Raw genomic sequence first — 22,352 nt, 5'->3', positions numbered from 1 at the left:
TTTGTCCCGGGAAAAACCTCCCTTACTCACCCAGGGAAAACCTGCCCCTCATCCAGGGAAAATCTGCCACCTTTCCTGGGAAAATTTGCCAGTTTTCCGGGGAAAAGCTGCCATTTTTCCAGGGAGCACCTGCCCCTTCCCAGCCGGAGCCTGGCTCATCCTCCCGCCCTGCTCCCGGCTCCGGGGTGTGCCCGGGAATGCCGAGAGCCAGGGAACGGGACCGGAGCTCTGCCGGGCACTCCAGAGCTGTTGCTGCTCATTTTTGGGGTCACGCAGAGCCCCCCAAGCCCCCCAGGCCCCTTTTCCCCAGCCAGGGGGGCAGGAGGCTCCCCGCTCTCCCCACACCTTCCCGGGTGTTTATCAGCTTGGGAAAGCCAAGGTTTAAATGGCATTAGGGGCCCGACTTGGAGCCACAAAAGCCATGAAATTCGGAGTTAAGGCTCAAAAATCCACTTGACACTCGGCCCTGAGGCGTGACAGGCGTTGGAGGCCGGGGGGGGCCGTGGGGGGCCAGGGGGGCGTTTGGGGCCGCTTGTCCCAAACTGGGTGACAGGAGGTGACAGGGCTGGAGGGGACAGCGCTGTGGCCCCACCTGGGTGATGGTTTGGGGACAATCCCGGCAGTCAGGGCAGGGCTCTGTCCTCCCTGCTGGGGTTTGGGGTGGGTTTGGGGCTCTCCCTTCCGGGGTTTGGGGTGGATTTGGGGTTCTCTCTCCTCCCTGCCGGGTTTGGGGCTCTCTCTCCTCCCTGCTGGGGTTTGGGGTAGGTTTGGGGTTCTCTGCTGCCTGCTGAGGATTTGGGGTGTTCTCCCCCTCGGGGTTTGTGGTTCTTTCCTCCCTGACAGGGGTTTGGGGTTCTCTCCTCCCTCACGGGGCTTGGGGTTCTCCCTTCTGGGGTTTGGGGTGGATTTGGGACACTCTCTCCACCCTGCTGTGGTTTGGAGTTCTCTCTTCCTGCCTGCTGAGAATTTGGGGTTTTCCCCTCCCTGCCGGGGTTTGGGGCAGGGCTGGGCTCCCTCGTGCCCCCCCAGCAGGCTGTACCCAGATTTGGAGTAGCAGCCAGGAGGACAAGGGGGATGGTTAAAGCTGAAAGGGAGCAGGGTGGGATGGGATTTTGGGCAGGAATTGTTCCCTGGAAGGTGGGCAGGCCCTGGCACAGGTACCCAGAGCAGCTGTGGCTGCCCCTGGATCCCTGGCAGTGTCCAAGGACAGGCTGGACAGGGCTGGGAGCACCTGGGACAGTGGAAGGTGTCCCTGCCGTGGCAGGGGGGCACTGGGTGGGATCTGAGGTCCCTTCCCACCCAAACCATCCCGGGATTCTGAACGAGGCCCCTCCTTTTCCTGCCTCTCCCCAAGCAGGGGAACCCCATTTCAGCAGAAAATGTAAAGTTGGGTTGGTTTTATTGGAAGGTCCCCAGCGCCGAGCCACCCTCGCTCTTTATCTGACAGCAACCCGGAGAAATCACTCATAAATCAACGCAAAGAGGCTTGAAAATTAATTTATTGCACGTTTTTCCAGCTGAGCCAGGATGCAGAGGAGCTCCAGCCACTCCTGCCTGCCCTGCACAGGGGCAGTGCCACCACTGCCCCCAACAGCCAGGGCTCACCTGCCAGGGCTGCAGCCCTGCAAACGCTGTTAATTGAGCAGCTAATTGAGCAGTAATTAATCCTAGGGGTTAGAAACAAACCCATCTGTGATTAGAGCTGAGCTGCAGGAGCAGGGCCGTGTGCTCCAGATCCCTTCTCCCATTCACACTGCAGCTCCCACCCCGAGCCCTGGCTGGGGGAGAGCCCAGGGTCAGGCCTGGCTTAACAACTCCTCATTTAAGGCCTGGTTTATCTCCTGGTTTAAGGCCTGGTTTAATCTTAAGTCCCGATTTTACTCCTGATTTAATTTTAACTCCTGGCTTAACACCTGGTTTATCTCCTAGTTTAAGGCCTCTTTAATTTTAACTCCTGGTTTAAGGCCTGATTTATTTCCTGGTTTAAGGCCTGGTTTAATTTTAACTCCTGGTTTAAGGCCTAGTCTTGGCAGCTGGCAGAGCCCTGGGGCTGGGCTCGGGTGGGACAGCGGCTCCCAGGGTGGGAAGGCTGCAGCTCCTGCAGCCCCTGCAGCCCCTGCCCCTCTCGGGGGGTGCAGGGTCGGGTGGGACAGCGGCTCCCAGGGTGGGAAGGCTGCAGCTCCTGCAGCCCCTGCAGCCCCTGCAGCTCCTGCCCCTCTCGGGGGGTGCAGGAAGGGTCCCCCCCAGGCAGCTGGAGCAGGACATTCCCTGATCCCTCAGATCCCAGCAGCTCCCCCAGTCCTGCCAGGGCACAGACAGGGATGGGAGCAGCAGGGCCAGCCCGGCCTCGGCCCCAGAGGCAAAGCCAGGCACAAAGGGGGGGCTGCTGCTGCCCTGGCCCAGCCTGAGCCCAGCTGGGAGAGCCAAGGGTCTGGGGGCTGGGATGGGGTTGGGAATGGGGATGGGAATGGGGATGGGATAAGGCACTGGGGCTCATTCCAGGCAGCACCAGAGCTGCCCTCTCCTGGCCCCAGCTCCTGCCCAGCCCGGTGAGGGGGCTCAGGCTGGGGACAAAGCCCAGCTCAGGGGACAGAACCAGCCTGGCTGCCCTGCACACCCAGGGATTTGGGCTGCTGGGGACAGGGAGGGACATGGCTTGGTACAGGTGACAGGGACAGATCTCAGCCCCGGGGAGAGGGAACCGCCCTGGGCATGGGAGAACCGGGAGGAAAAGGGAGCTGGGTCCAGCTGTGCCTCTGCAGCCACCCCTTAATTAATAACTGACCTAATTAAGCATGCGCACACAGAATCACTGAGGTTGGAAAAGACCTTTAAAGCCACCAAATCCAACCACTGCCACACCATCATGTCCCCAAGTGCCACATGAGCGAGGACACCACGAGGAGCTCCGAGCTTTACCATTGAACGCTTTTTTTTTAGGTTTTTTTTTTTTTAAATGACTCCCAGGAGCGGGGTTAGGGATCAGTAGTGTAAGTGCTGTGGGGTGGCAGCTGTCCCCGGGCTGGCTGTCCCCAGGGTCACTGCATGTAGGCGTAGCGCCAGTCCCCCAGGGGCACGTGGGTCTCCTTGATGGCCTGCGGGGACGTCCAGCGCAGCAGGTAGTGGGGACCACCGGGCTTGTCATTGGTGCCTGAGGGGGACAGCAGACAGGGCTGGTGACACCACGAGGGACACGGAGGGACGGGAGGGACAGGAGGGACATGGAGGGATGGGGACATGGAGGGACACAGGGCACAGGAGGGACATGGAGGGATGGGAGGGACACCGAAGGACAGGAGGTACAGGAGGGACAAGGAAGGATGAGAGGGACACAGGGGACAAGGAGGGACATGGAAGGACAAGGAGGACAGGAGGGACATGGAAGATGAGAGGGACACAGGACACAAGGAATGGGAGAGACATGGAGGGACATGGAGGGATGGGAAGGACACAGAGTATGGGAGGGACACAGGGGACACAAGGGATGGGAAGGAGAGGAGGGACATGCAGGGATGGGGACAAGGAGGGACAGGAGGGACACAGGAGGATGGGGACATGGAGGGACAGGAGGGATGCACAGGGACAGAAGGGATACAGAGAAATACAGAGGATGGGAAGGACATGGAGGGATGGGAGGGACACAGGAGAGGGACAAGGAGCACAAGAGGGACAGGAGGGACATGGAAGGACATGGAGGATGGCAGGGACAGGAGAGACAGAAGGATGGGGACAAGGAGCACAGGAGGGACGTTAGGGATCAGTAGTGTAAGTGCTGTGGGGTGGCAGCTGTCCCCGGGCTGGCTGTCCCCAGGGTCACTGCATGTAGGCGTAGCGCCAGTCCCCCAGGGGCACGTGGGTCTCCTTGATGGCCTGCGGGGACGTCCAGCGCAGCAGGTAGTGGGGACCACCGGGCTTGTCATTGGTGCCTGAGGGGGACAGCAGACAGGGCTGGTGACACCACGAGGGACACGGAGGGACGGGAGGGACAGGAGGGACATGGAGGGATGGGGACATGGAGGGACACAGGGCACAGGAGGGACATGGAGGGATGGGAGGGACACCGAAGGACAGGAGGTACAGGAGGGACAAGGAAGGATGAGAGGGACACAGGGGACAAGGAGGGACATGGAAGGACAAGGAGGACAGGAGGGACATGGAAGATGAGAGGGACACAGGACACAAGGAATGGGAGAGACATGGAGGGACATGGAGGGATGGGAAGGACACAGAGTATGGGAGGGACACAGGGGACACAAGGGATGGGAAGGAGAGGAGGGACATGCAGGGATGGGGACAAGGAGGGACAGGAGGGACACAGGAGGATGGGGACATGGAGGGACAGGAGGGATGCACAGGGACAGAAGGGATACAGAGAAATATGGAGGATGGGAAGGACACAGGATGGGGACATGGAGCACATGGAAGGATATGGAGGATGGCAGGGACAGGAGAGACAGAAGGATGGGGACAAGGAGCACAGGAGGGACACAGAGGGGAGCTGGGCAGGGCCTGGCCAGCAGCCCTGCTGTCACCTGAGATGCGGGAGCCCCCGAAGGGCTGCTGGGCCACCACGGCCCCCGTGGATTTGTCGTTGATGTAGAAGTTGCCGGCGGAGTGGCGCAGCAGCCTCAGGGACTCCTCGATGACAGCCCTGGGCAGGGACAGAGACAGGGACAGCCTGAGCACTGCCCAGGGCTGCAGAGCCACCTGACTGGGCAAAGAGGGGCTTGGGTCCCCTCCAGAGGGGTTTGTGTCCCTTCCAGAGGGGTTTGTGTCCCCTCCAGGGGAGTCTGTGTCCCCTCCAGAGGGGTTTGTGTCCCCTCCAGGGGAGTCTGTGTCCCTTCCAGAGGGGCTTGGGTCCCCTCCAGGGGAGCATGTGTCCCCTCCAGAGGGGTTTGTGTCCCCTCCAGGGGAGTTTGGGTCCCCTCATGTTCAGTTCCAGGCCTCAGGGGTTTCACACACACAGCCACTGCATTTTTGCTGCTTTGGGGCTTTTTTTTTCCAGTTCCTTTCTCTGTTTACATTTCATGGTGATAAAATGAAGGTCGTTATCACTCGTTATCCATGGAAATGTGGCTGCCCCATCCCTGGCAGTGTCCCAGGCCAGGCTGGACAGGGCTGGGAGTACCCTGGGACAGCGGGAAGTGTCCCTGCCCTGCCAGGGGTGGCCCTGGATCAGCTCTGAGGTCCCTCCAGCCCAAACCAGCCCACAATTCTGTGACAATTTTGGGTCATTCTCTCTGAGGTTACACCACTCTTTGCCCTCCTCCTGCTGAGTGGGCTGGGGGATCACCCCCCACGTGCTCCAAACATTCCTTTGGGATAATTCCTCACTGAAAAAATGCTTTTTTGAGCTAAGAAACCCAAAAAAAACCTAATTGATCTAAACTTCCAAACCATCCCTTTCCTTCCTCAGAGGAGGAGCAGCAAAAGCAGCACCAGCGTGGTGGGAAACGCTCTTGGAAGGAAGGAAGGAAGGAGGAAGATCCGTGGCTCAGTCCCGATGGGAAAAGCACCCCCAGCTGCTTTTTGGGGGAATTTTAGGGAGTTTTGGGACTCACTTATCCTGGGCGAAGATCGCCCCCGTGAGGCCGTAGGGGGTGGTGGTGTCGATGAGCTCCAGCACCTCCCGGTAGCGATGCTCGGGGTACACGAACACCGTCAGGATGGGCCCGAAGATCTCCTGGGCAGGAGCAAACACCACAAACCGTCAGGACTGACCCCAAAAAACCCACACACCCCGTCAGGATGGGCCCCAGAACCCACACACCCTGTCGGGATGGGCCCCAAAATCTCCTGGGCAGGCAGGAAACACCACAAACTGTCAGGGATCAACCCAAAAAACCCATACACCCCGTCAGGATGGGCCTGAAAATCTCCTGGGGATGCAGGAAACACCACAAACTGTCAGGACTGGCCCCAAAAGACCCAAACACGTCATCAGGATGGGTCCCAAAATCTCCTGGTCATGCAGAAAGGACCACAAACCGTCAGGATCCGCCCCAAAAAACCCATACAAACCATCAGGATTTGCCCCAGAAAACCCTCACACACTGTCGGGATGGGCCCAAAAATCTCCTGGGAATGCAGGAAACACCACAAACCGTCAGGATCAGCCTCAAAAACCCACAGACTCCATAAGGATGGGCCCCAAAACTCACACACCCTGTCAGGATGGGCCCCAAAATCTCCTGGGGATGCAGAAAGTACCAAAAATCGTCAGGATCCACCCCATAAAACCCAGCAGGATTGGCCCCAAAAACCCCCACACCCTGTCAGAATGGGCCCCAAAATCTCCTGGGGATGCAGAAAGTACCAAAAACCGTCAGGATACACCCCAAAAAAACCCATACAAACTGTCAGGATGAGCCTGCAATCTCCTGGGTATGCAGAAATTAACTCAAACCATGAGGACCAGCCCCAAAAACCCCCACACCCCGTCAGGATGGGCCCCAAAATCTCCTGGGCAGGCAGGAAACACCACAAACCACCAGAACTGACCCCAAAGAACCCACACACCCTGTCAGGATGGGTCCCAAAATCTCCTGGAGCCCAAAGCACGACACAAGCCATGAGGATCGACCCCAAAAAGCAACACACACTGTCAGGATGGGCCCAAAAAATCTCATGGGGATGCAGGAAGCACCACAAACCAGCAGGATAGGCCCCAAAAATCCACACACTCCATAAGGATCAGCCCAAACACTTCTTAGGAGTTCAGAAAATCCCACAGACTGCCAGGATCGGCCCCAAAAACCATCACACACCATCAGGACTGGCTCCAAAAATCTCCTGGAGCCCAAAGAATGACAGAAACTGTCAGGATCGACCCCAAAAAACCCATACAAACCATCAGGATTGGCCTGAAAATCTCCTGGGAGCCCAAAGAACGACACAAACCATGAGGATCGGCCCCAAAAACCCAAACACACTGCCAGGATTGGCCTGAAAATCTCCTGGGCAGGCAGGAAACACCAAAAACTACCTGGAGCAGCCCCAAAAAACCATACAGATCATAAGGATTGGCCCCAAAACCTCCTGGGGATGCAGAAAGTACCACAAACTGTCAGGATCTGCCCCAAAAACCCATAAAAACCATCAGGATCGGCCCCAAAACCTCCACACCCTGTCAGAATCTGGCCAAAAATCTCCTGGAGTCTAGAAATTACCACAAACTATAAGGATCAGCCCCAAAAAAACCACACAAACCATCAGGATTGGCCCCAAAAAACCAAAAAAAACACATCAGGATTGGCCCCAAAATCTGCTGGAGCTCAGAAAGTACCAAAAACCATCAGGATCAGCCCCAAAATCTCCTGGGAGCCCAGGAATGACACAAACTGTCAGGAGTGACCCCAAAAAACCGATACAAACCATGAGGATTGACCCCAAAATCTCCTGGGAATGCAGAAAATACCACAAAACATCAGGATCAGCCCCAAAAACCCATAAAAACCATGAGGATCAGCCCAGAAAAACCCACATCCTCCATCAGGATCAGCCCCAAAATCTCCTGGGAGCCCAAAGACCGACACAAACTGTCAGGATCAACTCCAAAAAACCCACACACACCATGAAGATCAACCCCAAAAAGCCGACACAAACTGTCAGGTCTGACCCCAAAAAAACCCACACCCCCCCATTAGGATCAGCCCCAAAATCCCCTGGGAGCCCAGAAAGTACCACAAACCCAAAATCTCCATCAGGATTGACCCCAAAAAACAATACAAACCATCAGGATGGGCCCAAAAAACCATAAAAACTGTCAGGATTGGCCCCAAAACCAGAATCTGGCCAAAAATCTCCTGGAGCCTAGAAAGTACCACAAACCATCAGGATCAGCCCCAAAAAACCCATACAAACCATCAGAATTGGCCCCAAAATCTCCTGGAGCCCAAAGAATGACACAAATGAGGAGGATCAGCCCCAAAAACCATCACACACAGTCAGGATCACCCCAAAAAAACAGCACGCCCCAAAATTTCCCTTACAGCCCAAAAATCTCCTGTGCAGCCCAAAGAACAACGCATCCCACAAGGATCAGCCCCAAAACCAACACACCCCGTCAGGACTGGCCCAAAAACTGCCTGTGAACCCAAAGAATGACACAAACCATGAGGATCAGCCTCAAAAAATAACAAAACCTGTGAGGATTGGCTCCAAAATCCCCTGGGAGCCCAAAAAACAATGAAGAGCAGGCCCAAAATCTCCTGTGCATTGCAAATAACACATCCCATGGGGTAAATCCCATGAGGATCGGCCCCAAAAACCAACACACCCCATCAGGATTGGCCCCAAAATCTTCTGTGAGCCCAAAAAGCAACACACAGAGGGAGGATGGTCCCAAAAAATTCCAGTGAGCCCAAAGAATCCCACACACCAAGAGGATTGGCCCCAAAAATATCAAAACCCATCACAATCAGCCCAGAAATCTCCTGTGAGCCCAAAAACCAGCACAGACCATGAGGATCAGCCCAAAAATCTTCTGTGAGCCAAAAAACTACACACCCTGTGAGGATCAACCCCAAACTCTCCCAGAGTGGCCCCAAAATCTCCCGAAATCTCAGCCCAAAGCCCAGGATCAGCCCAGGAACCAGCCCGATCCCAGTGCAGGAACCCATTCCTGTGGAACCCTCCCCAGAGCTGGGATTTGGGGTGGGAACCCACCCCTCCCTCATGATGGGGTCCCACAGGGATTTGGGATGGGGATTCCCTACACCTCTCTCATGATGGGGTCCGTGCCAGAATTTGGGGTGGGGATCACCCCACACCTCTTTCATGATGGGATCCCACAGGGATTTGGGATGGGGATTCCCTACACCTCTCTCATGATGGGGTCCTGGGGGTCCCACAGGGATTTGGGATTGGTTCCCAGGTTGCCCCATAGGGATGGGGTCACCCCACACCTCCCTCATGATGGGGTCCCAGGGATCCCTGCAGGGATTTGGGATAGGGTCCCACAGGGATTTGGGATGGAGTCCCACAGGGATCCCTGCAGGGGTTTGGGGTGGGGTCCCCACCCACCTCTCTCATGATGGGATCCTGGAGGTCCCTGCAGGGGTTTGGGATGGGGTCCCACAGGGATTTGGGATGGGGTCCCAGGGTGTCCCCACAGGGATTTGGGGTGGGGTCCCAGGGGTCCCTGCAGGGGTTGGGGTCCCCACCCACCTCTCTCATGATGGGGTCCCGGGGGTCCCTGCAGGGGCTGGGGTCCCCACCCACCTCTCTCATGATGGGGTCCCGGGGGTCCCTGCTCTCCACGATGCAGGGCTCCACGAAGTAGCCCACGCTGTCGTCGCAGCCGCCGCCCGCCAGCACCGTCAGGTTTGGGGAGCTGTGGGCGTGCTGCAGCCACCCCTTGATCCTGGCAAAGGACTGGGGACACAGGGGGACAGGACATCAGTCTGGGGTTTGGGGGCTGGGGGCTCAGAAGGGGGGTTTGGGGTCTGGAAGAGGGTTTGGGTTAGGAGTGACAGGAAATGAGAGGGTCTGGGGTCTGGAAGGGGGGTTTAGGGTTTTAAAAGGAGGGGTTCGGGTCAGGGATGACAAGAAAAGAGGGAGTTTGAGGGTCTGCAAGGAGGTTTGGGGGTTTAAAAGGGCATTTGGGGGTGTGGAAGGTAGTTTGGAGGTGTGGAAGGGGGTTTGGGGGTCTGAAAAGAGGGTCCGGGATGACAGGGAATGAGTGGGTTTGGGGGGTCTGGAAGGAAGTTTGGGGGTATAAAAGGAGGTTTAAGGGTCTGAAAGGAGGTTTGGGGGTCTGGGTCACTCCTCTCAGGACATGCTGGCCTCGGTGCCCTCCCGGCTCAGGAGGAGGAGGGGGAGCAGGGGACGCACACAAAACTCTCACTGCCAGGACAAGCTTCTGAGAGAAATTCCTGAATTTTCACAAGCAGGGCACACAGCGCTCAGCTGATCCCTGTCCGCACCCGAGCAGCCAACCCAGCCCGGGGCTGCTCTGGGCTCACCTTGTCATCGATCACGGCCGAGAAGAACGTCCCAAAGTCCTGGGTGGGCTGCGGGAGGCAGAAAGGAGGGGATGAGAGCACCCCAGAGATCCCTCAGGACCAGGGGCAGCTGCAACTCCCCCAAAACCCCTTCCCCGTGTCCCGGGAGCTCCGGTTCTCCGGGAAGAGCCGGCCCAGCCCTCCCCGCAGAGCGGCTACAAGTTAATTTCTAATCAGGGCCAGGAGCGGCGGGGCGGCCGGGGATGAAAAGCTCGGTTCAATGGGAATTAGCAGCCAGTTCCCGCAGCCCCTAATCCCATCAGCCTCCCGCTGAGCCGCAAAGCCCTTCAGCAGCCCGGCAGCTCGGCTCACATCTCCCACTTTGATCTTCCCGTGCTCCTCCAGCAGCTTCTCTTTGATGTGGGGCCAGAGCGCGGCCGGCGCGTAGAGCCGGGAGCAGGCGGAGCATTTCTGCCCGCCGAACTCGAAGGCCGAGCGCAGGCTCCCGTTCACGGCGCTGCCCACGTCCGCAGAGCTGTGCACCACGTGGAAGTTCTTCCCTCCGCACTCTGGGAAACGGGAAAGGCCACGGGAGGAGCTGCCAAGGTGGGGCAGGTCCCGGAATGTGCCTGGGGCTCTCCCCGCCCGGCTGGGGTTGCAGGGGAACTGATGTCTAATATATATGTTTAAATATAATGATATCTATAAATATATATACACACACAAATTTAATATATATAAAATAAAAGGGATGCTCTGATGGGAAATGCCATAAAAAAGAAGGATGGGAACTGCCCCCACCCCAAAAAAAGGGATGCCTCGATGGGAAATCACCCAAAAAAGGGATGCCCTTATGGGAAATCCCCCCAAAAAGGGGATGTCTTAATGGGGAAAACCCCCCTAAGAAAGGGATGCCCTGATGGGAAACCCTCCAAAAAAAGGGATGCCCCGATGTGGAACACCCTAAAAAAAGGGGTGCCCTGATGGGAAAGCCCCCCAAAAAAGGGATGGCCTGCACAGGGAAGTGGGACTGGGAGCACAGGTATTAAACAAAGGCCCCACAGCAGCTCCATGGCTTTAAAGATAAACTGTTGCAGGGAAAGGCACGGAGTGAGCATCCAGAAGTTTCTGCTCCTCCCCTTTTCCCCCTTCCCTTCAGGCCTGGCTGTGAAAACAATAAAAATGGAAATGGCCTCGCAGCAGGAGGCTCAGCCACCAACACGAGCTGTGAACTCCCCACCTGAACTCCCCTGCTCACCCGAGCGTGGCCTGGCCTGGCCTGGGGAGGGGTCCCAGGGTCTGACAGCCCCTGCAGGGACCCCTCAGCACCTCTGACACCCCAGGGGACACAGCCAGAGCCCAGGGGGCAAACCAAACCCTCCCAGGGTGCAAACGCACCCAAAGCACCCCTGGGAGTGTCACTGCTACTCTGCCTGTTCCTGTGCCCTGAGCTCAGCCCCAGAGCTAAAACCACTCTCCCCCAGCACCCAAACCCAGCTCAGCCCCTGTTTGTCACCACTTTTAACCCCCTGTTTCGATGTCACCGTGCAACCACATCCTGCCAGCTGCAGCAGCCCTTCCCAGCGCCCAGGAGCCCCCAGCCCCACCCTGCCCTCCCCCTGTCCCCTGTCCCCAGCCCCTCCCTGCCCTGCCCCTGTCCCTCCCTGTCCTCCCCCTGTCCCGTGTCCCCTGTCCCTCCTTGCCATGCCCCTGTCCCCAATGCACAGCCCCTCTCTGTCCTCCCCCTGTCCCCTGTCCCCAGCCTACGGCACGCTGCCGGTGAAGTTGAGGCCACAGAAGTGCTCGGAGCTGGTGACAGTGTCCCCAAACTCGGGGCCGTCCGAGGGCACGAACTGCACCACGTTGGGGGGCAGCCCGGCCTCCAGCAGGATCTTGTAGACGGCGTAGCTGGAGAGCAGGGCGGTGTCGCTGGGCTTCCACAGCACCACGTTCCCCTGGGGGCAGAGAACACCTCAGCAGCCATGTCTGAATTCCTGGAACATTGTCCCAGAGCGGTGGCAGCTCGCAGGGGCACGCAGCCTTTATTTCTTTCCTGTGTTCCCTGTTATTCCATATATTCTCCACACACGTATGTGCAGCTCTGTTGTATTAGTGACTACACTTCCCAGCACTTTTCCCATGGCCTTTCCTGAGCAAGAAAAAAAAAAAATTCCAGAGTTCCAAGCCCCAGGGGGTAAAGGCCCCAGTGCTGTCCTGGTTTTTCCTGGGAACCAAAGGTGACAACAACTCTTTGGGATATTTCATGGACAGAGCACAGCCAGTGCTGAGGGGGGACCAGGGGGGACTGCATCACCACTTGTCCTCCCAATTGGTGCTTTTTAATAATTATGCCGATTTCCTAAAACCTATAAAAATGTCCTCATCCCTGTGGGGGTGGGCTTTTGTGGACATCCTTCCATAACTGCCCCTGAAGGCCTTCAAACAAAGATCTGCTCTTGTATTGCCTCCTTACTAAAATTATCCCGAGTTTCATTTCCAGGTTGGGAAAAAGGCAGCAGCACCTTCACCCAGCACTGTTTGGGCAGGACTGGGTGTGCCCTGCTCAGCTGAGGGCACAAATCCCCCCCTCTTCTCTCACCAGGTGGCTGTGCCAGCCTTCCCCACCCTCCCTTCCAGGGCTGAGCTCTGCCTTCCCCCAGAGGAGCTGGAAACACGGCCCTGCTTCCTGCCCCAGGACACGGGAATGTGCTCCCGATGTCACCAGCACTGCCACCAGCCCTGGGCAGGGCCAGCAGGGCAGTGAAACCAAACCTCCAGCTGGATTAACCAGGCACAAAGAGCACGAGGGACTGGAGAACTGCACTGGTGACACCCCCTTGGCCCTGTGCCACCCCACCCCTGGGCCCCACGGCTCCCTGTGACCGCCCCGTGTCCCTGTCACACAGCTCGGCCTCCCCTGCACGGGGTCACAGCCCTGGCACGGAGTTTTGGACTCCTGTCTCCTGCTTTCCAGGGATTTGCTGTGCAGGAAAAGCTCCCCCTGGGCACAGCTCCTCCCTGGGCCCCTCCAATCCCTGCACTCCAAACGCTGACAGAACCCTGCAGAAGCTGCAGGCAGCTGGGAAATCCAGGCCAGGCTGGACACAGCGATCCCAGCAGCCTGGCCTGCTCTGATCCCGAGGAAATCCCATTCCCAGGAGTCAGTCCATGCACCTCTGCAGGGTCTAACCCCCCGTGGTGACAGAAACTCTGGGGCTCTAATTAACATTCCCCTATTGAGCAGCGTTTTCACTGGGGCTCTAATTAACATTCCCCTATTGAGCAGTGTTTTCTCCTAACTTTAATTCCAGGTGCCCCCTGCTGCTGAGCTTTCCAAGGCACCTGCTGATGTCCTGCTGCCTTCTGCTCCCGGTCCAGGGCAGGGATCCCATCCCCCTGCAGCATCCCGGGGGGAATTCACTGCCACACCGAGCAGGGATGTCCCCAGCTGCCACTCAGAGCTGCCAGCAGGGGTTTGTCCCGTCCCAGCAGGGCTCACCTGCTCTGGGATGAGCTCACCCACATCCCCCGAAGCCAAGGGTGTCCCTCAGATCCTGGGGACCTCTCTCCCCACAAATCTTCCCAGCTCCATGGTGGCTTCACCCTCTCCTTGTCCCCCCCCCATTCCTGCCCTAGTGACAGGTTCAAATGCTTCACTCAAATATGGCTTTAAATGTGGTATTCCCAAATTAAAAGCTCCCCAGCCTCTTTGGGGCCAGCAGGAAATTTGAACCTAATTAGCAAAGAGCTGAGGACAATTTGTTGGTTTTTCTCCTTCCCCAGTACAACAATTAATTAATTATTCCTGGCCCAAATTCACCAGGTTATTACAGTCTCTCCCCAAAATCCACCCTGCAGAGGCAGGAGCTCCTGTGCTCCATGGGCTGGGACACAAATGGGAATGTGCAGAAATGCTTTTTACCAATACCTTTTTCAAATTTTATTTTTTCAGACCTTCTGGGCTCTCCTGTCTGCCACTTTGGTGCTAAATGGCAGAGCCACGGCCTGCCCTTGCCTTCCTAACACACCCACTACACCCAGAAAGTGTCATCCCAGAGGAATTTGAGCAGCTACAAACTGGTTACACTTTCATGTCCCGACAGCACCCTGAGCCCAGGTAGGAAATCAAACCCCTGCTGTGTTAATTCCCAGATCCCAAACCCAGGGAAGTTTTCTCTGCCAAGGAAAAGACACCTTGCTTCAGAACAAAAACCCCAGAAGGGCAGGTCTGGGCAGTTTGTGCTTTTCCAGCACTTCCCATCACACTGGAAATCCAGACACTGGGGTGTTTTAATTAAAGCCTAAATGCTGATTGGGTCAAGGGGTCCAACAGGCCCCAGGTGTGTCTGTGGAACAGCCCCAGGGGGGCTCAGCTCCCTCCTTGCCCACCCCAACCCAGCTGAACCTGAGGGCTGGGATCCCTCTACCAACCTTTCCTTGGACTGTCCTGTCCCCTTGTCCCTATGCCCTGTCCCCCTGTCCCATCCCCCTGCCCCCATCCTGTCTCTGTGCCCTGCCCCCACATCCTCATGTCCTGTCCCCCTGTCCTGTCCCCTTGTCCCCATGCCCTGCCCCCCTGTCCTGCCCCTTGCTCTATTCCCCTGTCCCGTCCCTGTCCCCCTGTCCCATCCCCTGTCCCGTCCCTGTCCCCCTGCCCTGTCCTGTCTTCCTCTCCTGTGACCCTGCCCTGTGACCCTGCCCCCGTCCTACCACCCTGTCCTGCCCTCCTGTCCTGTGACCCTGCCCTGTCCCCTTGTCCCCTCCCCTGTCCCCCAGGACTCACCATCAGCGCCGGAGCCCCCGCCAGGTTGCCGCCGATGGCCGTGAAGTTGAAGGGGGACACGGCGGCCACGAAGCCCTGCGGAGGCACGGGGACAAGGGAGCACGGGCAGCCTCCTGTCCCCCAGCGTGACCCACGTGGGGCACGGGGCCCAGCTCACCTCCAGCCCCCGGTAGACCATGGAGTTGGTGCTGATGTCCACGCTCAGGGGCTGGCTCTGCTCCAGCTCCAGCGCGTACTTGGCGTTGAAGCGGAAGAAGTCGATGAGCTCGGCGGCGGCGTCGATCTCCGCCTGGATCACGGTCTTGCCCTGCAGGGAGAGGGAAGGGGGGATGCAGCAGTGGTGCATGGGGGATGCAGCAGTGGTGCATGGGGGGTTGCCGCAGTGGTGCATGGGGGGTTGCCGCAGTGGTGCATGGGGGGTGCAGCAGTGGTGCATGGGGGTTGCAGCAGTGGTGCATGGGGGGGTGCAGCAGTGGTGCATGGGGGGTTGCCGCAGTGGTGCATGGGGGAATGCAGCAGTGGTGCATGGGGGATGCAGCAGTCGTGCATGGGGGATTGCCGCAGTGGTGCATGGGGGGTTGCCGCAGTGGTGCAGTGCTGGCTGTGGGTGCCCCTCCCGAGCTCGGTTCCCAAGGATGGGGCCTCCTGCACAGCCTCACGCTGATCCTGCTCCCAGGAGCAGCAAGGAGTGAGGATCAGCCTGGATCCCCTCACAGAGCACCTCCAGCCATTCCCACGGCCAAAAACCACCCTAGCAGCCCCTCCTGCCCTGCTCCTCCTGCTCAGCCCAGCTTCTCCAGCACCCCTGTCTTAGGCTGGAAATGGGGGTGTCTATTCTATTCTAACCTGTTAGGGGTGGGGCAAAACCCAGTTAACAGCAGAGAACTGCTCCACAGACAGGAACAGAATACACAGCCCCATTTCCAATCTAAGACACAGGGATGAGCTGGGAGCATTCCCAGCTCCCTCTCCCATCCACAGGAGGTCTGAGGGATGTTCAGGATATTCTGTTCATTGGGCAGTTTTCTTTATCTCTTCCACAACCAATCCTCCCTCCAGGAGATCTCTTCTGTCCATGGCCACTGAGTGTCCCTGCATGGCTGATCAAATTCCAGCATCCCATTGGGAGATCCTCTGCCCAGGGGAGGAGCCAAGCATTCCTACCTGGATAGAATCTGAGATTCGGAACACCAGCACAGCTTTTTCCCACTGCATTCCCAGAGGAGCAGCTTTCTTCTCCCCTGCATTCCCAGAGGAAGACCAGGCCCATCTCCAGCAGCCCTGGAGCTTCAGAGGAAAACTCCACCCTTGTCCAGGATCCCTGCTCCACCAGCACCACCCCTGGCACTGCAGGAGGGCTGAGCCACCATGGAATGGGACTGGTGCCACCACCCTGACCCACGGGGGTCAGGGCCTAGTCTGACTCTGTCAATAGTTTTTTTGGTTTTATTGTTTTGGGGTTTTTTTGTACTAGTACATTTGGGTTTTTTTCAGTTTTTCTAGTAAAGAACTGTTATTCCTGCTCCCATATCTTTCCCTGAGAGCCTTGTAATTTCAAAATTATAACATTTCAGAGGGAGGGGTTTACATTTTCCATTTCAGGGGAGGCTCCTGCCTTCCTCAGCACACACCTGGCTGTTCAAAGACCCCTACCTGCCCGACCATGGTCTTGGCCAGCACTTCTGCTCGCCGCGGGCCGCTCAGCATGTCAGCCGCCTTCAGGAAGATCTGGGCCCGGTCCTGCACAGGCTTCAGGTCCCACTCCTTCCTCGCTGCCAGGGCAGCGTTAATGGCTTTGTTAATGAGCTCCTGTGGAGGCAAAGGGGAAAAGGCAGCAAGGAGGAGCCTCTCCAGGTTCTTCTCCATCACCAGGTCGCCAGGAAAAGTGAGGGGTCACCCACCCCAGGCACAGACCACTGGTGCCATCACAACCCCCAGTCTGCAGCTCCTGGTGGGTTTGTTCCAGGATCCCTGGGGCTTGGAAAGGCTCCTGAAGCCTCCCTGCTCACAAAATTCATTTCACTTGCTAAACCAAGGACAAGTGCTGCTGCTTCCCCAAAAAAAACCAGCCAGGAAGAGGGGGGACAGAGAGGTGCACTCACCTTGTTGGCATAGCAGTACTTGGCCACCTTGTGTGCATGGTTAAAGGGCTGGGAAGAGAAGAAGAGGCTCTGTAGGAACCAGTCCCAGGATCCTCCTGCAGGGATCCCCCTGCTCCATTCTCCCCCATTTAATGAGAACCCCCCCGACTCACCGAGAGCTGGTACCTCACCGTGGGGGTCCACACCTCCTCCCCCCCGATGACACAAGGGATCTCCTCGGTCTTGCCCTTCAGGTCAGCGAGGGCCTGGCAGAGAGGAGAACGCGGTGGGAGCAGCTCCCACCCGCTCCAGCTGCCCTCCATCCCCCTTCCCACGGGCTGAGGGAACAGGGAACAGGCTCCGGGCATGGGCTGCCCACAGGGAAGGAGCAGGAGCTGGGCAGGATGGGGTTGTCACACCAGGGAGAGCCTGGGGCTGCCCTGCAGCACCTGCAGCACAGCCCGAGGCCCTCCCAGCCCCAGAATCCCCAAATCCTGGCACTGGTACCTTCTGGAGTGCTGCTCGCTCGGGGCTCCCCGGCTTGAACTCCAGGATGGGCTCGTTGGTCACCTGGATGGCCGGGCGGTGCTGCCATCTCCGCCTGCGGCAGGGCAGGACAGGAACGCTGGAATTCTGCCGTGCCCTCCTTCCCCAGCATCGGGGGACAGCTCAGCCCCGGGGACACCTCAATCCCGGGAACACCTCAATCTCTGGGGACACCTCGGTCCCAAGGACACTTCGATCCCTGGGAACACCTCAATGGCAGGAACACCTCGATCCCTGGGGACACCTCGCTCCCGGGCTGTCCCCCCAAACCAGCCCCTGCTCCATCCCTCCCGCTGGATGGGGATGCCAGAGCCGGGAGCCGAGCCCGGCGCTCGCCCCCAGCCCACCACCCCTTCTCTCGCTCAGCAAAAAGCGCTGGGACAGGCATTTTTAAGGAAGGAGCCACAGGATGGATTTTTAAGGAAGGAGCCACGGGATGGATTTTTAAGGAAGGAGCCACGGGATGGATTTTTAAGGAACGAGGCACAGGATCGATTTTTAGGAACGATCGAGCCGGGCTGCCCCAACACCGCAGCGCTCCGCCGGCTCCTGGCAAAGTCCAGGGGCAGAAGCCGGACGGGCACCGAACTGCCCGGGGTCAGCCGGACCTTGGCATGCCCAGCCCCACGTGCGGGCTGCATTGTGCAGCTCAGCGATAATGCCCGAAAAACGGGGAAATGGGAGAAAAAGGAGGGGAAACGGGAAGGAAAGGGGGGGAACGAGAAGAAAGGGGGGGAACGAAGGGAAAAGGGGAAAACGAAGGGGAAAGGGGGAAAGGAAGAGGAAAGGGGGAGAAAAAAGAAAACAGGGAGAAAAGGAGAAGACAAGGGAAAAAAGGGGGAAAGCAAGGGGGTAAAGTAGGAAAACCAAGAGGAAGCAGCGGAGAAGAGGTAAAAACAAGGGTAAAAGGGAAAACAAGGGGTAAACTGTGGAAAACGGGTAAAAACGGGTGGGAAAGGAGAAAACAAAGGGGAAAAACGAGGGAAACAAGGGCAGAAAAAGGAGGAAAGAGGGGAGAACAAGGGGAACTGAGGGCTGGCAGTGCCTGCGGCTGGCAGCGGGACGGTTCCGGGGATGGCAGGAGCGGGACCGAGCGGAGCCCGAGTCCGCCCCACACGTGGGGACGGTGCGGGAAAGGGGGAAGGGGAAGGGGAAGGGGAAGGGGAAGGGGAAGGGACGGAGCCCGCGCTCACCCGCAGTCCCTCAGCACCCGCAGCCGCCGCCACATCCCGGCCCCGCCGCGCTCCCGGCCCGCGGCCGCCACCACCCACCGCGCGGGGGGAGGGGGGGCGGGGAGAAGACACAACCATCAATTAATTAATAAATTAATAAATCACCGGGAGCAGCGATCTGGAGAAGCGGCCCCACGCCCGTCGCTCGCTGTGTGTGAGGGTGCGGGCCGTGTCCCTCCTCCCCGCCCGCGGGGTGCCCGTGGGGTGTCCCCAGCGGCGCGTCCCCCCCCGCGCGGTGATGGTTGCGGCCGGAGCGGGGGGCGGTGGCGCGCGCGGCACGTGGGAGGGGGCGGAGCGCGGGAAGGAGCCAAAAATCATTTAAAAAAGGGAAATTCGGGAAAAACAACAACAAAACCGAGCCGAGCAGAGGGAGCGGCTGGCACTGCGCCCGGAGCCCGGCGGGTCCGAGCCGCCAGAGAGGACCGAGGCGGGGAAAAAGAGAAAAGCGGCTGAGAATCTCTTTGGGAACTGAGAATTACCAAAGAAGGGGTGATTTTAACCCAAAGGTGGGGCCAGGCTGGGGCACAGGGCCAGGAGGAGGCTGAGGTGTGCAGGGGGTACGTTAATTTCCTGGGAGAGTCACGTTGCAAGAGCAGCAGCTGAAGGACCCTAATTTTGAGGGGATTTCGGGCTATTTTAGGACCCCAAATCACGCGGGATTTTCAGAAACGGGGGTGGTCCCTCCCTCCCCAGACCCAAATCCTTCTGCTTTAGAGGCGTTTTCCACCCCGAGAATTAACACGCAGAGCCGTTTAACCAGGAGTTTGGTATTTATTTTATAGATTTTTGTGGTTTTCATCGTCACCAGAGACCGACTGGCACCTGTTTGATGGGCAGGTCCGGCTCCGCGGGCTGAGCCCCGGCCCGGGCAGGACGGAGGGGCTGGACGCGGCTGGACACGGGCTGGACACGGCTGGACACGGCTGGACACGGCTGCACACCGCAGCAGCACACGGAGAGCTGCCAGCACACCTGGCAGGGGACGGTGGGGTCGGTTTTGGCACTAAAAAAAGGAAAATGGAGCAAATCCGCCGAGCTCAGAGGAGGGCGGGCGGTTCTGGCTCTGGCTGAAGGAGTTCTCAGGGCTCCTCCTCGTGGATTGGATTCTCGAAGCGTTTCGTGGTCCCAAATCCACTGGGGGTGTCCCATTCCAGCTGCTGCGGGTTCCCAGCACAGAATTCCAGCCCCCCACCTGGGGTCATCCAACAGCATCATCAGTCCAGTCTTTTCCATTAAAATTAGCTAATATACAGAATATAAAGCACAGTATTTACACGGGGACGGTAACCAGGGGCGTTCCCACACCAGCAGCAGTTCGTTGTCGTGGGGATAAAAGAAACTCTTAAGTGACCTAAAGAGGAACCGACAAGAAGTGACACAGCAGGAGGGAAGAGGCATCAATACCCCCCACTCGAACACGATAAATAATAAATTATCTTTTTTGGCAGAAGGTTGCTACATTTACTTTAACCACAGGAAGGTGTTTTAGGGACTGGATTGTGAGTTATTTGGTGAAACCAGGTTACACAAAGGAGTGTGTTTTAGTGACTGAGGTTGGACCACCCTCAAACCCTCTCCAATCAAACAGAAATTTGGGGTTTCAAGGCTGGCAGTCTGGGCAGCTCCACTGGGTTTGTGGCACCATGGTCTGGGCTGTTCTGCCACAGAGATGACACTGGTTTGAAGCCACCCCAGGGGTTGTTTTAAGCTTTAACATCCTAATTTCCAAAAAAAGGGAGCTGGCCAGACCAACAAGAACCCCCTTCCCAAGGGCTTCACTGTTGGAGTGCCTCAGATTAGGGGGGAATGGTGATTTCTGCAAATACCCACATTTAAACACAACTTGTTGCTCCTTCAAAAGAGAAGCTTTGAGAGGCTCCTGCAAAGGCAGAAGGGTCTGAGGACACTGAACTCACATGAAAACAGTCAGAAGGGAAGGCTCAAGTGTTTCCTCACTGCTCTGCCAAGGGCCTGGCCAAGCCCTGAGTGTTCCCCCTGCAGGGAGAGGGGCTGGGATCCCATTCCCACGGAGAATTTGGCAGGCAGTGCTCCCAGCTCACCTCGGCTGTTATTCCCACCAGGACACCGCCTGCTGTCTCGTTGGTAATTTTGTTTCTCGGTTAAAACTCACAGGGACACAAATTACACCCCACTAAAAAGCTTAAAATCTAGTGTTTGGGTGGCAGCCCCGAAGGCAAAGAGCTTTAAAAGCTGTGTGCTCCCCTGCAGCCCAGCAGAAGGACAAAAACCCCAAAAGTCCTGAAGGCAAGGGTGGAAAACCCTCACTGGGGTATCCCTGCCTCATGCAAGCACTGGGATGTCTTAATTTAGCAGGGATAAATCACTCCTTAAACACTCGGCTCTAAAATGAAGCACTCGAACATGAAACCTCCCAGCTCTGCAGCTCTTCCAAGACAAACATCCTCCCCGTGTTCCCAGAGCCAAGGGAAACACCAGGAACAGCTCTGGGAGCACCCACGGCCCTTCCACAGCCAGCTCGTGTTTTTGCTGGCAGGAATGATCATGGAAAGGAAAATTAATATAATCTCACTTTAGAAGCAGCTCTGGATGCATATTCAGGCACGATTCCCATCTGCTGTTTTGTTTTGTTGAGTTAATCCCAATTTCTACAGGTACAAATACAATTTGTATTTAATTTTTTATTATCCAGGCAGAGTTTAACCCCTGTCCTGCCACGCTCCTGGGATCCGGGAGGCCCTGACCCCTTCCAGGAGCATCCTCCCAGTCAGGGGAAGGGAATAAAATCACAGGGAAGGGAATAAAATCACAGCACCCACTCTGCAGAGGGAGAAGAGATGCTGAAGCTGCAGCCTCCCCTGGAGGCTGTGAGTGCTCCACAGCCAAACCTGTCCCGGTTATTTCCACGTTGACTCTTGGAACCATCAGAGAATTTGGGGGTCCCATCAGAGCAGAAGAGACTTTACAAGGGAATGATTGCATCTGCCAACAGAAATCTGTTTGCACTTTAAAAACCTCTGATAAAAATAGAATATATACTGTGATTTTATAAATAGATTACACATTTAGCTTAGATGAGTTTCATTACATTCCCCCCTAAACTTTTTTTTTCTTTTTAAAGAATTTTGCTTTTTCCCTTGTGTGAACTAAGATGATCATCACTAAGTCTTTGAAAAAAATGTTTGTACCACATTGTTCTTTAAAACATTTGTACCACATTATTCTTTGGACATTTTTGAACAACATGCATCCACAAACTGCCACTTGTTTACTGAAAACATTTTTGTACAAACCCAGTTTAGGAATTTCATCTATTATTACACTGCTAGCGAGCAAAAAAATTTGCTTCCTTGAAATCCCCTTTTAAAAAATGAGAAACGATGAGGAGGATTTTCTGACTGTAAATCTAAAAAAGTGTCAATATGACACCGCATTAAGAATAGAAAACAAAAATAAAGTATTTACAGCTTTACAAAGGAAAAAAGAAAGAGGTCATCAAAATCATTTCCAGCATTTTTACAAGTAAATTCCTTTTTTTCTCTTTTTTCTCTGGCAAGCTTTGATCTGTTTCTGGAGTGGTGCCACACACACGGAGCAGGAGCAGCAGCACGGCTGGACTTGGAACCAACGACCTCCAGGAAAACCCCCAAGGACCAACCCCAGCTGCCCCCAAAAGGCTGGCCCAGCCTAAATGAAAATAAACCCCGACCCCGAGTATGAAAACACCTTTTCTTCTTTAAAAATGGATTACATGTGGTTACAAGAAAGACACCGACACCCATGGGAA

General features: G+C 56.7%; 1 protein-coding gene across 1 annotated transcript; it reads right to left on the bottom strand.

Moving 5' to 3' along the window:
* Positions 1-2,813: 2,813 nt before the first annotated feature.
* Positions 2,814-18,620, bottom strand: ALDH4A1 (aldehyde dehydrogenase 4 family member A1). Its single transcript, XM_041419682.1, has 15 exons — positions 18,548-18,620; positions 17,316-17,409; positions 16,982-17,074; positions 16,830-16,877; positions 16,381-16,536; positions 14,885-15,034; positions 14,728-14,802; positions 11,712-11,899; positions 10,317-10,581; positions 9,966-10,013; positions 9,223-9,375; positions 5,562-5,683; positions 4,533-4,651; positions 3,780-3,926; positions 2,814-3,004 (listed from the first exon to the last, which is right to left on the bottom strand). The coding sequence occupies exons 1-14, from the start codon at positions 18,580-18,582 to the stop codon at positions 3,814-3,816; spliced, it is 1,659 nt and encodes a 552-aa protein (XP_041275616.1). The 5' UTR covers positions 18,583-18,620; the 3' UTR covers positions 2,814-3,004; positions 3,780-3,813.
* Positions 18,621-22,352: the final 3,732 nt, after the last annotated feature.

This window comes from Onychostruthus taczanowskii, unplaced genomic scaffold (genome assembly GCF_017590055.1).
Source record: "Onychostruthus taczanowskii isolate IOZ18803 unplaced genomic scaffold, ASM1759005v1 scaffold61, whole genome shotgun sequence".
Lineage (NCBI taxonomy): Eukaryota > Metazoa > Chordata > Aves > Passeriformes > Passeridae > Onychostruthus > Onychostruthus taczanowskii.
Note: the sequence above shows the minus strand (reverse complement) of the source record. Positions and strands in the feature narration are given on the sequence as shown.